We start from the raw sequence: 18,066 nt of genomic DNA, 5'->3' as shown, positions 1-18,066 counted from the left end.
TTTTCTCATTTAATCACTAAGGTTGGAAAATCCTTCTAAGATCATCAAGTCCAGCCATCAACTCAACACCTCCACCAGGTTCACCACTAAGCCACGTCCTCAAATGCCACATCCACAGGGTTTTTGACCCCTCTCAGGGATGGTCACTCCACCACTTCACTGATTTTGGAAAGGAGACAAACACTGTAGGTCTCTCCTCATCCCCTCAGCATGAGGAGTTCTGTTCTGGAAACAGGGAGCTGTCACACCCTGACCTGCTCCTTTCAGCCCCTTAAAGCCTGGCTTTTGAAAACAAAACACACCAAAACTGGAGTGAAAGATGCTTTCTCTCCACCATGCCAAGCTCTGGCAGCGTGCAGGCTGCCAGCCCTGCTCCGGAGCTGCAGTGAACAGCTGCTGCTCGTGGAGATGACAGCTCCGGAGGCTCCGAGGGAAAACTGCCCGAGCATCGAGCACCGAGCTCTCCCACACGTGCAGAGGCACTTGCTAAGCCCCAATAACTGTGCTGCAGGGTATCTTTTGCCTTCTTATTGTGCAGGGATTAAAGCCTGGCTGCCTGGATCAGAAAGCTGTCCTGATTGCTCACAAACTCTCAGCCTCCCCGGTTAAAACTGATTTAAAGAGACAGGAAAAGCAATGAGAAATCAGCTCCCGCTCCATCCTTTAAAACAAACTTAATTTTGACACCTAATTATGTGCAAGTCAGATTCATTCCTACTCCCTTTGCCAAGCTGCTTTTTAGTTTTGATCTCACAGGGTGCTCACCCTCACAGGGAGGGAGGCTTTGATTAGGAGGAAGGAGAAACTCCTGGAGAGGAGAAAGGCTGGAGGAATAAAGGTACCTGCAGCACGATGCTGCCTCTGCCCCTCACCTGCTCTGTGACCTTGGGCATGTGGGCTTTCATTTCCCTGCTTTTAAAGGAAGGGAAGCAATCCGTTTCCTCTTCCACATGGTATTTGGAGACACGGAACTGCAAAGTGCTGAACCCGAGCAGTAAAACCATTCCCATAGCTTAATGACAGCCCCAGAGAAGTAGCAGAATATATCCATTTCCCCCATCTCTTTAAGCAGGGCTGAGGAAGAGAAAAGAAAGCCCCTGCCCTGGCTGAGAGCAAGCAGCAGCACTGCAAGTGATGCACTGAAAAGCAGGGAACACGCTGGAGTGCAGGAATTAATTTACAAGGCTAGTTTGCAAATTAATGGCTAAATCAATTAAATGAAAGCATGGGATTTCTCTTGAGGAAAGTCTAGTCACGGTGGCAGGGAGAAGGGGAGGGGTTGTGGAGCAGGGATGACATAATCACGTTTGCGAATCACCAGCAGTGTGCATGCTTTAATCCATTAATGGGGTTTTTATCTGTGATCATAAAAAGCAGGTTACATTCAGCCTGGAAGAGAGCGAGGGTTGGAGGAGAGGGGAGGGGAGAGAAAGACTGAGAGGGAGAGAGAGGCAGAAAGCAAGGGAGAAAGAGAGCACAATTCGCTCGGTGGATTGCTTGCAAGCTTGGGGCTGATAATTAGGGATCTCAGGAGAGCAGCTTCTCAGAACAGCACGCTCTCCTCCAAATGGACCGACGGCAGACAGTGGTTCAGCCCTGCTGATATTTTTTAAGCCCTCCTTGCAGTTTGATGGGCATTCCCAGTGCTTTTGTGCACGTCTCGGGAAGCGTTGACGTGGAAAGGAGCAGCGAGGAGGGGGAGGTTGGAGGAGAAAACTGCAGCTCCTCTAAAAATACGGAGGGCATGCACGGGAGCCAGCAGGCTGGGGAGGAGGGCGAGGCGGGGGCACCTCGCACCATGGTCCCCCGGTGCCGGCGCGGCGCAGTTTCGGAGATGTCCCTGCTGTGACTGGACGCACCATGAGCATCTGGGAGCTGCTCCTGGCTTTCGTGGTGGTGGTGCTGATGCTCGTGGCCCTGCTGGCCAACGTGCTGGTGCTGATGTGCTTCCTGTACAGCGCCGACATCCGCAAGCAGGTCCCGGGATTGTTCATCCTCAACCTCACCTTCTGCAACCTGTTGATGGCCGTCTCGAGCATGCCCCTGACCTTGGCTGGGATCATTTACAAAAGTCAGCCGGCGGGAGATGAGGTCTGCCACGTTGTGGGCTTCCTGGAGACTTTCCTCACCACCAACTCCATGCTGAGCATGGCAGCTTTGAGCATTGACAGGTGGATTGCCGTGGTCTTCCCTCTAAGCTATCACTCCAAAATGAGGTACCGAGACGCCGCTCTCATTCTGAGCTACACGTGGCTGCACTCGGCGTCCTTCCCCATAGTGGCAGCTTCTCTCTCCTGGGTGGGTTTCCATCACCTCTACGCCTCCTGCACGCTCTACAGCAAGAGACCAGAGGATAGGACACAGTTTGTGATTTTCACTGGGGTCTTTCACGCCCTCAGCTTCCTCCTCTCCCTGGTAGTGCTGTGCTTCACATATCTCAAAGTGCTGAAGGTGGCACGGTTCCACTGTAAGCGCATCGATGTGATCACTATGCAGACCCTGGTGCTGCTCGTGGACATCCACCCCAGGTAAGCTTCCCCTGAGTTCAGCAGCTGTTCCTGGCAGAAGAAGTGAGGAGGGGGCTCAGTGTTGTGTCAGGGGATGGGGAGGAAACAAAAATTGTCTCAGCCTGTTTCTGTCCTGCACGGTTCTTTTCACTTGTGTTGAATTCTCTGTTTGCTGAACTCATTTTTTGTTAGGCTTAAAGACTTGTTTTGGGAGGGAGAGCAAATGAACAGGCAGCTTTGGCCAAGCATGCACTTCCCTTTGAGACAGTGATCAGATCACTGCCCTTTGTCTCTGAAGGTGGATTTAGTGGTCGATAGCTCTGCATATTTTGGGCACTGTCAGCCCCAAACCCATGCTGGATCCCTGAGAGGGAGGAGGCTGCACATGTCCCTTGGAGTTTGCAAGGGAAGCTGAGCGCTGCCTGCTGCTCCTTTTCCCAGCAGTTTCCCCAGTGCTGTGCTCTCTGTAACTTTATCATTCCTGAAGGCAGAATCCTTAAGGGAATTACATCTGCAAAATTCATGTGCTCGAATGCCTGTACTTAGACCTTAAGTGAGAGGGAATTCAGTAGCAGTGTTAATGTGACAAACAAGGGATGTATAAAGCTTGTTTCAAATGGGAGATTTTCGGCAAGTCCCTTGTGCCTCGAGACAAGAGGAGAAAACTCCCCAGGGACTGGCAGGATTGTGGGCTGCAAGGCAAGAACCAAACAGGGAGAGGAATGTGTGCAGAAGGAATTATGCATAAGCCATAAATATTGCATGAATAATTGATGTATAGGTCTGGAAGGGATGCAGGCTCGGTGTGTGATACAGGGAGGAAATCTGCCTGGAAGAGAGGAGAGCAGGGAGCAGACAGAGAGGGCAGTCCCATGCCACACATCCCATCTGACCATCCCTGCTCCCCTTTGCTCCAGCAGCCTCTCCATCTGCAGCAGCCAGGAGCAGAGCTGCAGGGTTCAGAGCACATGTGGCTGTCCTCAAACACAGGTCATGGTTTGGGGATGCCTGAGGCTAAGACAAATAAGTCTGGAAGGATCAGGGCAGGGCAGCACATTTTAGAGGAACAGAAACATTCACTCAGAATCCTCCTGTTAAGCTGTTTGAGCTGTCTCTTGACCAAGAATGCAGAGCAGAACTTTGGGCAAGTCTTGTTGCCGTTCTTGAGAAATACAGGGATAAATCTTCCCTTATTCACCAAGTCACACTGAGAGAAAAAACACCCTCCTGCCCTTTGTGCTGTCTGCTTGATGAGCTGTGCCTCGACTGCCTCAGGTCCTGCAGCATGAGGAGATGTGCTGCTTACTCCCAGGAAAGTGCCACAAACCCACCAGGGCTGTTTGAAACCCCACTTGTTTTGCCTAATGCTAAAAGTATGCCTGGACTGCACAGCAAAGTTTAGTAAAAGGGCAGAACCTCAGTGTTGCTTCTCCTCCCCTGCATTTTTTCTGGTTGAGGTTGATTTGAGGGTGTTTGTGCATTTTGTGATGCTCTCACTGCGGGGTGGATTCAGTGGGGCTGTGGGAATGATGCTTCCTCTCTTCAGGCAGACAGAGCTGTGCAGGCACTTTGCTGTGTAACCTGCACCGCTGCCTTTACCTCTCATCCAGGTTCTTCTGGTGCCTCCCTCTAAGAAAGGAGTTTTAGTTTCTTTGCTACCCTGCAGAGCTGGTGGCTGATTTGACCCCTGGAGGGGCTGCTTTAACCAGTGACAGCTCCTGGGGCAGATCTCAGGTCACCAAGCCTCCTGTGAGAGCTGCTCAGGGGCTGCAGCTCTGCTGGCAGAGTCAGAGATGCTCAGAAACGTCTGATAACAAAGGCATCATTTGCATTGTGTAACAGGCAATTTCAGGGTGCACTGTAGTACTTGACAGCACAGCTGTGGATGCTGGGAGAGCCCAAGTGAGAGAGCAAAGTTTGCAATTCCACTTTAGGCTACTCTGACTCCTCTGGCAGGGTCCAGTTTCAACACTGGGAAATGTGTACAGACAATTTTCTGCTTCCCATGACTCAGAATCCACCTGCAGGGGGGTCTGGTGACAGGAGTTGTGACAGATGGCTTTATTACCTGTGACTTAGAAAGACACCAGTGGTCTCCTGAAGATCATTCAGGACGAGTAAAAAGGAAATCTCCAAATCTCTGCAAATATGTGTGAATGTTTAGGGCATGGGGCATTTCAAGTTAGCTGGGGCTTTTTTAGTGGATCCTGCTTTTTCTTTGTTCTTAAGACCAAAATATCTTGGGTATTGTGGGAGACTTGGGCAAAACTTCACTTAAGTGCTTAACCCATGTATTTCCTAATTCAAATTATCTATACTATCTTTTTTTTCGGTGTATCCAGCTCTACACATCTTAAGGAGGTCCAATATCTCATAAACTTTGTTTAAAATGCCAAACCTTCAAAGGGATATAGCTCAGATTTCCCAGGATATTAAAATCTTTAAATGAAAGCTTAGCCAATAATCCTGTTCTATTACTGATGTCACTGCTAGAACTCACACATGTCTTATCTTAGTGCATGAAAGTGTGCACAAAACCAAAATATTCATCTGTGTGCATGGTCTACATGAAGGAGTGAGATAAAATACCTTCCTCTGTGATGTGGTATTTATTGGATACATCTGGAAGGGCTGAACAAAAGAAATGGGTTTAAGTCTACCAGGACACTCATGGGTGAGCTCCAGGAGTGAGAGACAGATTTGCATGTGCCAGAAAGGGAAAGATGTAACTGAGGAAACAGAGACAAAAATTACACCACCCTCTCCTCCCTAACAACACCTCAATTGAACCTGGTTTGGAGATTCACTTTCCTGTATTGTCATGGGCTTGGGATATTCTGAATTTAAGAACACAGGTCTTAAACGAAGCTCATGAAACTCTCAGATCATTTTTCTGCACGTAAAAATACTCCAAGTTCCCCAGCTCTTGCAGAACTGAAAGCACACAGGTTCCTTTGAAAAGGTGGATATTTTTTCCCCCCTTCTCAGCTGTCATTTCTAGCTGCAAATAACTCACATATAGAACCTGTAACACCTTTAAATGTGTCATATTCTTTAGGAGAGAGACAATTTGTTAGAAGAACAAACTTTTCCTCCATCATGATAGCTGCTCTGGGCCTGGCAATGTAAAACCAAATTTAGAAAGGAACAAAAGAAACACTTTTTCTTCAACAGAACCAAAGGAGCTCATTGCCACAGAGATGACTGAAACACACTGAGATCCTCAGGACACAGCATGTGTTTGGGTGTTGATAAAACATTTACAGATGAAGTAAATAATGTAAGGGTATGGCCATGAGCCTTAGAGCTGTGAGAGTGTGGAGCCTGAGAGTGAGTCACCAATAAAAAATTTACAACAAGAATGGAAAGGCCAATGCCAAACAGTTGAGTTTAAAAAAAAATAAATATATAGAGATATAGATTATATAGATATATAGATATGTGCAAGGAGTCAGCAGCTCTGCCATGGGCACAGAGAGGGGTTCAGGATGCCAGTCTGGCTTTGCTGTGCCCTTTCCAGAGGGATTTATTGAGGTACAGGCAGTCCTGGCACTGTGGGAGATACCACTGCTGCCCAGTCCACCTGCCTGGAGCAGACAGGAGCTCATCCACTTCCCTCAGAAATCACAGGGAGCACAGGAGTCCCTCAGACAGAGGAGGAAGATGAGCTTTCAGATTAATCACTGTTTTCACAAGCCAATCTGCTGATTTCAGGGATTTTTTGCACTGAAATCAAGGTCTCAGCCCTGCTGGTTCCCTGAGAAGATTAAAAACTCCCTGGTGGCCTGCTGAGACCATCCACAGAAAACTCAAAGGAAAAGTTCCCATCCTAAAATACCATAGGTAGGAAAGAAACCAAGGTGTGACTAATTTGTACTTGTTTAGTTCGAAACAGGGCTGGTTTGAGGTGAGGAATGAGGATATCCCAGACTGTGGATTTGTGAAACAATTCCAGCTTTGTGGAGCATTCAGCCCTGCAGATCTGATGGGATGTTTATGGCAGTGGGACACAGTGAGAGCTCCCATGTTGGGCTGGAGGCTCAGAGTGTTCTTCTTCCCATTATGATGTTATTTTGTTGGGTATCTTGCTGGGGTGCTTCTCCTCTCCAAGGCAGTGGTGTTGGAATTGCTGTTTCCAGGGAAGAAGCATCCTGCCTATCCCACTCTGGATATGTGGGGATTTTTGAAGGAATTTTGAATGAGTTAGAGATGGGACCTCTTAATTGCTTTTGATTATTTGGTTTATTTTCTTACCTTCTACATAGGAAGGGTGAGCTCAGCTCACATCTTCACTGCATGGTTCATAAGGTCACAAGACTTATAGTTACAAGACATTTTAAGGAGTTATTGACCAATTAAACACTGCTACCAAGGACATTTATGTTTTTGACCCAATCCTTAAATATTTCATTTTATGGACTCATGCTACAGTGTAAGCTTTCTTAGCCAATCATGTTATGATACACAAACTTACAGTACTGCATTTTAAACTCCTCCTTTACCTAAACTACTTTTATTTCTTCTATATCTTAAACTCTTAAAACTCTAAACTTCTTCTTTTTAACGTGACATGTCTTTGCTTTAAACTATAAATCCACATTTTTGCTTCTAGCACCTAAGATTGGAAACCTTTCCAAGGTCTCAAATCAAATCCTGTGTTTAATTCTAAGCTTTGGCTTACAAGCCCAAAGTTCTGAGAATTCCCTGCATTTCGGATTCCAACGGGATATTTTCCAAACCTCTAAGTATCATCTTGCCTGCAAATACAGGTTACAGTAGTTCAAGAAGGAGCTGCAAACTGAATTCAAGGATGAAATCCACCAATTTTTCAATAGATCAATTGATATAATGGGGGTGTGTGCACACAAACATACAAACAATTTGTCAGGAACTTTGTGGAGGGTAGGATGAACAGACAACGCATTAATATTTGCTTTTGTCCCACTTAAACACAGTGCACTTATTGGTTTACACATCTAAACCAGACTATTCTCCATCATTCCACGGTGAAGGCACGGGGAGCTGTTGCCTGGTGTTGTTTGTGACTGATGTTGTGGTTTGTGTTGAATGTCGCGCAGCGTGCGAGAGCGTTGTCTGGAGGAGCAGAGGAGGCGGAGGCAGCGGGCCACGAAGAAAATCAGTACCTTCATTGGTACCTTCATACTGTGCTTTGCCCCTTATGTAATCACAAGGTAAGTGTGAACCTACATCCTGGAAAAGGCTGCTGAGATGCACTCCTGGCTCAGGGAAGCAGGGCTCTCTCAGCCAGAACAGGATTCCAGTCTCCTGGGGAAATCTGGTGCACCGTTCCCACTCCTGCAGCAGAGGTTGCATTTACTGAGCTAACAAATGATGTAAAATGGCCCAGTGCTTCTCCTCTCAGTCCTGATGCAGTCTGAGGGTCAGACTCTGCTCACTCAGCCCAGGCAACGTGCTGCTTGCATGGGAGGGATTTAGGAAGTCACTCCATACGGTTTTGCAGATGATGCCTCAGGTTTAGCTTTTCTATTTTTCACATTCTGTGCTGCTTTAGTGTGTGGGTCTGGGTTCACATCAGGGGATGCTGAGCTCTGTGCATAGCAGGGAGACAAAACAATTCCTGCTCCAGCTGGGCACCAAGGACAAATGATCCCAATCTCAGCCCAGGAGCACAAACCCCGTGGGCTGCAGAGAGAAAAACAAGCAGGGTGGGACTGCAGGGGCTGCAGTGGGATTGGACACTGAACTGCAATGTGCACATGGAGCAGAGCTGAGCCCAGGGAGAGACCCCGGCAGCGCTCGTGCATTTTGGGGCCATTTGGGTTCATCCTGGGGGCAGCCCTGGCTGGGCTCTGGTGCTGCCCAAGGGGCATCCATGGAGGAGATCCTTTGAGTAAATCCCTGCTTTATTCTTTAGCTCTGTCCAGCCTCTGCTCTAGGGCAGCTTTCTCAAGGCATCACAGACACTTTTTGCTGTCACCCACTGCTCTGACTGACTTCCCAGTCCAGGGGTTGATCTCCAGGGAAACTCTCGCCTGAATAGCTCAGACTGTAAAAATTTGGTCAACAAGATTCTACTGAGGCGAAAACATGGTCCACAGACTTAAACAACAGTTTTGTCTGATTGGGTAGGGTTTATTAGTAATAAATACCAAATATCAGAGCTGTGCTGGCTCATAACTGAAAAATCTTCTCGTGATTTATGGTAGATATCCATCCACCAGCTTATCTTTGGAAATGGCTCCTGTGGGAAACACTAAATTACTCCTGTGAAATAAAAAGTGTTAGAAAGTGAGTACATCCAGGAAAAAAGTTATCTAGCTGTTAAAGGAAATTTACAGCTTACATTCCTTATTATAAGATTTTGGAAAAACTGAGATGCTGCTATGCACAACAGAGAAAGAAAAAGAAAAAAAAAGGTATCACCTATTCCAATACTATTAAGTGGAAATTAGTGAGGCTGACCTCATTCAATCTCAGATACACCTTGAAAAAATCATTGAAAAATCTGGATTAAGAGTCAATATAATTGAGCGTTTGGCCAACCTTGAACTTTTCCAACTCAGTGTAATACCCTGAATTCCCAGAATTATAAAATTTAAGTAATTTACTAGAATTACCTTCACTTTCACTTCGTGGCCACAAGACACCACAGCAAGCCATGCACCTAAATGGTATGAAAGGCCTTGTAATTAAGGACATTTAGCCTTAATTCTCAAGCTGTAAGATATTAAAGTTTTGTCTTTTTGCAAATGGTTAATTTTCATTTCATGTATGGTCTCTGAACTTAATGAAAATCCTCCCAGTCACAGAATAGGTGGCAGCTCATCCTGAGTGACACTGAGTGCTCTAACCAGAGCTGTCAGGAGTATTTTTGTGCTCCTCCAAAGGCATCTCAGCACTCAGGCACCACCTCCCCATCTCCTCTTCACTCCGTGGCATCCCAATTTGTGTCCCAGTAGCCTTAAAATACAGAAGAGGGGGTAGAACAATCCTGATCATCCATCCTGATCATCCTCCCTTTAGTCTGTACAAGGATCACTTCAATGTTCTGCTGAGGAACAGAGGGTGATGGTGAGGGGAGGGAAAATACAGGGTCCTGGATGCATGAGGGTGTTTTGGAGTGAGAGCTGGTCAGACATGTCAGGAGGGGTGAAGTCTCCCACATTCCTGGCCTTTTCAATTCTGACATGTGTAAAAAGGTCACTGCATATCATTGTCACTGCTAAAAATGAAAGGATGGGACTATTTTCAGGCTATGAATGATTTATTGCTCAGACAAACACCAGTCTCAGAGGCTGTGAGATTTCAGAGGAGCCAGCACTCGGCCATAGCTCAGAGCAGTCACAAGTTCTTTGTCACAAGGCAATACAGAACTTTCTAACCCAAAGGACAGTTGCCACAGGGTTTATTTTGCTTTTCTGACCTATCACCTTTACTCACTTCTGCTGCACTGAGGATGCTTTTGTCCAGTGGGCTTCTGTCTCACGGGCACACATCTGCTTCTGTTATAACTTCTAAACTCTCAGTAATTCCACACAACCCCGCCCCTACACTGGAAACCCTTCACCATCTCATCAGTGCAGTTTCTCACTTACTGAAGGCATATTCTTACTTACAGCTATAGAAACACAAGTTTATGATTTTTCTCCTTAATATCTGTGTATTGTACTTTTACATCAATCCAAGCTTCTTCCAAGGCTGCAGATCAAACCCTTCAGTGTTTGTGGGAGTTTCTGTTTTTCCAATTCCCAGAGCTGCACAGGCTGAGGGGAATTCCCTCTTGATCTCCCTGAGAGCCCTTGCTGGACACCTGCAGGGCTGGTTATTCCAGGACACTCATCCCTGCCTGCCCTGGGCCTCACACACAGGGCTGAGCACCTGGACACTGAGGGGATTGGGAGAATTGGAGTTTAATTGTGTGAGCAAGTGTGTGATTTTGTGTAATTTCTGGACCACGTCCAGTGCTTTGCATCCTCAAAAGGGACATGATCAATCAGTACAAGCCGTGGACAGAAGTCAGGAGAGGGAGTGCCTTGCTCAGCCTCTCCTAATCAGCAATATATTTAAATTAAACATGCTCTTAAGTACTCCCTGAACTGGGGGCTGACAGCAGCAAATCACAAGGTTTCACTACAACATCTTCCTGTTTCCATACTAAAAATATTCCATGAACGAGTGAAGGGGGTGTGCTCATGTCCCCAGACAGATAAATGCTTCTCTGGGTAAAGCTGAGTTTTTCAGAACACACTCAGGCAAAAATCAGATTAGGCACTTCATTTATCAAGACAACACCCTTCTAATTAGCTCAGTAGATGCCCTTAAGTAGTGTATCAAAATCTGATTGCCTTTGACCCAGTGTTTCCACTTTACCAACATGACAGGTGTAAATCCCCCCATTATATATTTCTAGGCATAGCTTGCTTCTTGTTTTGTTAAATAATCTACTGGTACACATTTCTTCCTTCCCTATATTTATCATTATGTAATTAAATATATTTGTTCCAAACCTCTTTTCTCCAAGGAACCTTTTCATAAGAAAAATGAAGATAAATCATACGAGTTTCTAAAATTTCTAGGCATTTCGTACTGACATACAGAACTTTGCTCATGTAAGTTAATAAGTGCTGTCAACGTGTGAGGAAATTTGCCTTAAATTAAAAATCCTGAAGTAATAGCAGGCAGAAGTTCATAATCCCATGCCCTCAGGTTACAGAGGAGGATGGTGGAACAGGCAGAAGATGATTAAAATTCTGTTGTATCATCCCTGGGGGATAGGGGGTAAGCAAACCCTGGTTTTAAACTGTTGTTTGCCCTCTGCATATGCAGATCCTGCTTGGGCACACAAAGAGCTCAGAATTCTTGTGCAATTTGTGTTCTTCAGCATCCCAGCCGAGTGGGCACACGTTCAGTAAAATATTTTAGTGTAGTGATCAACTGCACATGTAAATAAAGGATTTCCAGTGTGCATTATGTGTGTAGAGATCACGGTCACCGTCTTCGACATGGCATTCTTGTTTACTTACTGAAGGGGAAATAGCATAATTGGATAGCCATGTTAAATGACACACTCTACAGAGTTGTAAGTTTCTAAAATATGACCAAAACATCACAGAAAAAGAGCTTACAGCTTTGAAATAAAAAGGGCAGACAGTAGAAGAGAGGCTTATGAAAGCAAGCCAGGGAATTATGTTGATACTGTAAAATTTAATTTACAGGTAGCACTGAAATATTAATGTTCATTCACTGAAAATGTCTTCTTTTAGGCTGAAACATTTCATGAAAATGGAAGCTGTGCATATAATTTCCCTCACAAATGAGAAACAAAACCTTTCAAAGGCAATAAATTCTGTGATGTGCCTTGAAAGGCTGACATTTAATTGTTTGTACATGAAATGGAAATGCATAGCTCAGGGTTTGGCTACATTTCTGTGTTTGCTGCTTGATAACAGCAAATGTAATTTACCATAAAAAATAATGCATGAGAATTGAAAAATGTGTAAATGTCAAGGAGACTTACAGAACGCAAAGAAAATATTTAAGATCTTGTTAATAAAAGTGTAGGCTTTTCATTTGATCAGTCAATGAAGGCAAAATTAGCAAGTCTAGGCTTGCAACCCTGAAGTGTCTGCTTGATGTGCTTTAAATGGAGGTTGTTAATGTCTCATAGAACTGACTGACAGAGCCTCAGACACAAATTTGTCATATTTTGGTTATTCAAGGCATCCGCTGAATTTAATTAAACGTAATCAAATTCACATCTGTAAAGCACTCAGTAAAAATAAATCATCCAAATGAGATTCAATGTGGTGAAATTCAAAACTTGAAGCAGGCATCGAATAAATGAAGTGGAGAACAACAAGGATGGCTCATGGTAGATTACAAAGCAAATATGACTCAGTAGATGATTAATTTCAAAATTGTCAATTCTCATTTTAGAACACGTTAACGTAGATGCCATAAGTTGCATTTTATTAAAGAAGAGAGAATACACCAGATGAGACCACCTGGAAACTCCAGCAGATGAAAATTATGTCTCAGTTCTGATCTTTGTGGGAAAGATAACAACCATGAATTACAGAAAGAACATTTGTTTATTTGAGATGAGAGAGAAATGGGACAGATGAGGGCTCTTTGGAGACTCTGCTGAGCCAAACAGTACCAGTGGAGTGGCACCAACAATTCCCAAGTATTTTCATTCCCTCGTCACCTGAACTGTCCCTCACATTGACTGGACTGTGACATCTGCCAGCATTATTTTAAATAATATGTTGTAGTGAAAGGTTATGAGATAGGGATGACTTAGGAAAAAAAACCCTCATCTCTAAACTGCTTGAAGTAACGACATTATTGTCATTGCTGCTGCAGGAACCACCCTCCAGAATGCTCCTTGGAAGTGGAGCTTTGTCTGTAGAAATGTGAGCAACTGAAGCATTTCCCAGGCAGATTTAAGAACATCTGCTGCTGCAGACAGGTCCAGCAAAGACCTGACCTGCCATGTGGGGCTCTGTAATAGCACACGTGGCTGTTTGACCTCTATAAAAATCAATAGTTTCTAACAGCTATAGAGGCATATTGAGCAGAGCTGCCCTTTGATGCTGCTCAAAGGCGTGGGGAGTTATCAATATTTCCCTGTCAAAAATGCTCTCATCTGGGCTAGTGTAGGTATGAGGAGTATATTAAGCTCTTCCCCCTCCTCCTCCCATAACGATTAAAAAGTTTTGTCTTGCTATATTTGTTGCAAATATGAATCCTTGCCTTTTGAACTGGCCAGTTTTTAAATTCAAGGTACAATATGCCATCTCTCAGCGATGAATTTGCTGTGTGTGCTTCTACAACTCAGACAAAGTGGTCAAAGGCATCAACTCTCTCTAGGAGTGAACTGGCCAAAAGAGCTGCTTAGCCCTGGTGAGGTGACTCAGATGCTCTAGAGGGGACCCAGAACCAAGAGTTCAGAATGATGCTGGTTTTTTAGGTTGCTCATAGTAGAGGAATTTGTTCCCCTGAGACCAAGCAATGGCACTTTGGCAAGCAAGCCTCAAATTTACATTTGCAGCCTTTAAAATTTATAAGAGGAGGACAACATACACATTTTTACGAGTAGGGCTTTCTTTCCTTTAGTTTTGCTGCGATTGCTCAGCAATAATTTGTGGGTTTGGGGTGGGTTAATGTAATTTTTAACGTTCACTCTTTCACCCTCCCTCTTTCCCCAGACTTGTTGAATTATCTTCTGTGGTCCACATCAACTCCCACTGGGGGATCATCTCCAAGTGCTTAGCTTACAGCAAAGCTGTTTCAGACCCTTTTGTGTACTCTTTGCTGCGGCACCAGTACAAGAAGACGTGGAAGGACATCATAAACAAGATCCTCAAGAGAAGCTCCATCAACTCCTCGGCGCTGGCGGGCGAGTCGCACAACCGGAACCTCCCGCAGCTGAACGAGTGAGGAGCCTGGTATGGCACCTGTCCAGGGGTATTTGTGAACAACAGCAACTGGCCCACCCCTAGTAGCTCTCCTCAGCTGTCTGGGTTTTGGGAGGCAGCTGTGGGCAGGGTGAAGCCCAGACCGTGTCCCTCCAGCAGCCCGTGTCACATCCGACTGGAAGAGCGCTATTGATCCGTGGTCCTGCAGGCTCCACAAATACAAATCTCCCATTGATTTCCATCAGCAGCTGCATCTAGAGATAGAAACCCAGTCCTCAGCAGAGGGATTCATGAAGGTAATGGGAGCAAACTGCTGCTGGTGTAAGATTATTCTGAAAAGCTGCGCAGGGATATTTGTGCTGTGTTTGTCGTTGGCTGCAGGTAAAGCTCCTTCTGATGTAGCTGCCAACGTGGTTTTACAAAAACCACCCCACCCTAGTGGCTTGAGAAGGTTGTTTGTAGAAAATATCTTAATGGGAAAAGCTTAAAAAAAAAAAATCTAAATATTCATCCAGCACCCAGTACAGTTCAGCCTTTTCTGATATATATTTTAGGAAGAATTCCATAGAATTGAAGGAAGAGAAAAACCACTTCTGGAGTGTGCTGGATTCAGCCATGTCTTCTCTAAATTTTTAAAGTTATTTACATAGAATCCCACTAATATTCTCCCCATTAAATTTCAGGAAAATACAAGTGGTAGACAGGGTGGAAAGGTCAGGATGCCTCCTGCCTACCTTCCATATAGCTCAGCTCTGAGTAGCTGGATTTTGCCCAAAGCTGCAGATCTGGGCCCTGTGCCCAGGAGGAAAAATAACAAATCCCTTTTTCTGAGGAGTTATTAATCATGGGGCTTTTTCCTACTTAAAGGAAAGATGAGCCTAAATCTGAGTTTCAAGTATAATTTCCAAAGCAAGTGGAGCACAAATAATAGGCCCCCCTCTCCACCATGAAAGTGGAACCAATAATGTGAAGCCACATCTGAATGTGCAAATCTCTGGAGGTGTCAGTACAAACCTTTACAGCTCTGGATTGCAGTTCTGCATAGGAGCATTATTAACATTTACCATGCACTCAGATGCCTGCCCAGATTTTAAAATAGGCTTGGTTAATTAGGCTTCATGAATGCAAAGGCAGCTTCAATAACAGCTGACACAACTGGCTGTACTGCCGTTTATCCCAGCTCATATTCCATCTATCAATGCCATTCTGAGGAAATAAGGCCTCAAGTTGTAAAAAATGTGGGATTATTTTTCAGTTGCCACCTTCTCTCATGCAAGAGAAGGGCTTGGTATGTTGCAAAAAATGTCCAATGTTAAAATATTGAATTTTCTGGCCTCTGATTCAAAGTCCAGACTGGGGACCCAGTGAGGGGCTTCACCCCAAAGTCAGTGAATGTAGGGTAATACCTCAGTTATTATCTGAAGATTATCAGCTACCATGTAAATAAAAATTTTCAGCTTAATTCTTAATTTCAGTTATAAAAAAACCCATAATTACAATAAAATCCACACATAACTGTAGCCACAGAATTTAAGGAAGCTTTTAAACCACTGCATTTAAATGAGCCCTCAGCCAGATTAAATAGTCTACCTCATCTTAATCATTTTGCTTCTTAGGTTTAACATAATTTTCTCAGGTGCAATAGATAAAAACACCCAGTTCAATACTTGTTTGTTAAGAAATTCAAGACATATTGATGATTGGATTGTATTAGAATGTTAGATACAGGATGTTAGAAAGTTGAATATTATTGAGTTTAAAAAGACAAAAAGCTCCATATTGAGCATGTTTGGCTTAAACTGAACCAGCAAAGGCCACAGCTGTTGTAAACTTACACATGGAGCTGATGCCAAAGCCAATGGGAGGTTTGTAGGTCAATAAGGGCAGCTCCAGAAACATTTAAACCTTCAAATTCAAAGAGAGCAAGCTAATTTCCCAGGAGAAAAAAGCATAATCCATGTAGGATGTCTAGTAAAAGATGGAGAACACAGCACTGGACTTGTCTCATTATGCTTGTGTATCACAGTCAGTCACTGGTTGATTTATATCCCACCATGAGCAATAAATCTCTCCCCTTGTATGTGTTTAAAAATTTGTCTCTCTTTCATGGTGCCTTTCTTCCGTAATTAATCTTGTAACAGAGAATAGATATGATTTCCCCTTCCTTGCATCAGCTCTCTGTCATGTTTTGACCATCTGAAGCAAGCAGGAGTTGTAAATGCTGGTGCTTGACAAACTGCCTCAGTACACGAAATAAAAATACCACCCCAACATTTCCTGATGACATTTTATAGGATACTCGAAATATGATGCTGTGGCTTGTTAAGTGCTAGATGTTCAGCTGAATTCTTATAGGCAACTGGCAAAATTTTCTAAAATGTGTGTCTAGGTGATGAATGTAGATATGAGTAACTATCTGTCTGCTGAGTATTATATGTACTACACAACACTCTGACTGGAGTGAGTTAAAATCATGCTGGTAAATGTAATGCACAGTATTTATTATCTCTGCTCATGAAGCAGAGCTGTTCTCTTGTCTAACACACGTGTGTGCAAGGGGAGTGGGGGGTTGGGGGAATTTCCATTTGTTACTTCAATATTTTTGAAAAAAAGTTTGTCAAGTTTGGCTGCAACCTGTGCCCAAAATCTGGAGCTGCATGTGCAAAATCTGGGCAGCTGCTTAGGCAATATGCAGATTTCTGTTTGTTGTATCTGTGACCCATATGCAATATCTACTCCTCACACGCATGTTCAATTAACATTTCCTTCAGAGCTTGTGAATTTGGCAGGCAGAGCACTGGCAGATGATTAAGAGAATGTAGTCCACCACGTTGTTTTGTGGATTCTGAGCTTTTCCCTTTGTTCATTTGAACGGTTTTTACACCATTTCAGAGCCCTCACTGTGAGCTGTGATGATGGTTCCTGTTTTTCTCTTGAGCCAGTTGGAATGTGAAAATCTGGGTAATTGCAACTGGCAAAAACTATGAGAGACTGATAAGGACTGTTGAACAATTATTAAGTACCAGGCCCTCTCTTGACATAAATCAAAATAATGGTGGTTTCACCTGAGGATGGGGTCCATTAGGTGACTTTATCCAGGATTTGTAGATTTCTTCTCTATGTGTAGCACCCTGGTTTCATGGTATTTACAAATGGAAGGATGTGAACAGGATTTAGGGAGCTCCTCTGATGTGCTCACTTCCAATGCCAGGCAGCCACATAACTAATTAAGTTCTATCCTTGTTCTTACACTTTGAGTAGATGACCCTAAAAACCTCTTTTCAGTAGCCCTAAACCAGACTTTTTAGAACTTCCCTTATGTCTGAAAAATAAAAACAAACCTTCAAATCTAGAGATTAAATAATGTTTCAGGCAAATCCTGGTGGAGCCTGATGGCTGCTGCAGCTGTAGCCACACATATCACAGCATCCCAGACCAGCTGAGGTTGGAAGGAACCTCAAAAAGCCCCCAAAAGCCCCATCCCTGCCTCTAGCAATGATTTACCCTCTCAGTTTTGCCAAAGCACCTAGAAAATTATCTTGGTCTGCTTCAGGTCAACAGTAAAATCTTCTGGCAAGGATTTTTATTTTTTTTAAAAATAACTTTGAGAAGACCTTTTAGACTAAACTTCAAACCCCAGCTGTATCAGAACATCTTTAGAAGGCTCCAAAAGTGAGGCAGGAATGGCTGTAAATGGGAGGCTGGGAAATACAAACTGGCTTTGCTGCAATGGTTTGGGATTCCTTGGCTGCAGTGAGCTTTTCCCAGTGCCCTGCTTCCACCCTGAGAGCTCTCCAAGTCTCTCAGACTCGTTCCAAAGAAAAAGGTGAAATTCCTGTCGAAGCCCTGTAGCTGTGCCATAGATTGGGCTGACAGCTGCCATAAGAGGATATTTTGGGGTTTGGGAAGACTCTCATGGTCTTCAGATGATTTTTATGGAAACTACTCACATCCTTTGAATGACCAGACAGTCTAATTCTTAAATTCCAAGAGGTTTAGGTCACCTGCAGAATGTGAATTTTTCTGGACCTACATGCCCGAGGTTTCATAGCTCCCTCACCTCTCAATTCTAAATGAAGAAGGCTCTGAATATCTTGTCCTATACATTTTTATGTGTACAGTGAATATCTCTGGAATAACCCTTTGGAAATTGCTTT

The 18,066-nt window shown here is 44.2% G+C and overlaps 1 protein-coding gene across 1 annotated transcript; it reads left to right on the top strand.

The window, feature by feature from the left end:
* The first annotated feature begins 1,478 nt into the window (after positions 1-1,478).
* On the top strand, positions 1,479-16,513 carry GPR26 (G protein-coupled receptor 26). The gene is made up of 3 exons (XM_039704351.1): positions 1,479-2,528; positions 7,586-7,699; positions 13,700-16,513. The coding sequence occupies exons 1-3, from the start codon at positions 1,861-1,863 to the stop codon at positions 13,929-13,931; spliced, it is 1,014 nt and encodes a 337-aa protein (XP_039560285.1). The 5' UTR covers positions 1,479-1,860; the 3' UTR covers positions 13,932-16,513.
* Positions 16,514-18,066: the final 1,553 nt, after the last annotated feature.

Source organism: Passer montanus, unplaced genomic scaffold, assembly GCF_014805655.1.
Source record: "Passer montanus isolate IOZ18808 unplaced genomic scaffold, ASM1480565v1 scaffold172, whole genome shotgun sequence".
Classification (NCBI taxonomy): Eukaryota; Metazoa; Chordata; class Aves; order Passeriformes; family Passeridae; genus Passer; species Passer montanus.
The sequence above is the reverse complement of the archived record's forward strand: the minus strand, read 5'-3'. Positions and strand labels throughout refer to the sequence as shown.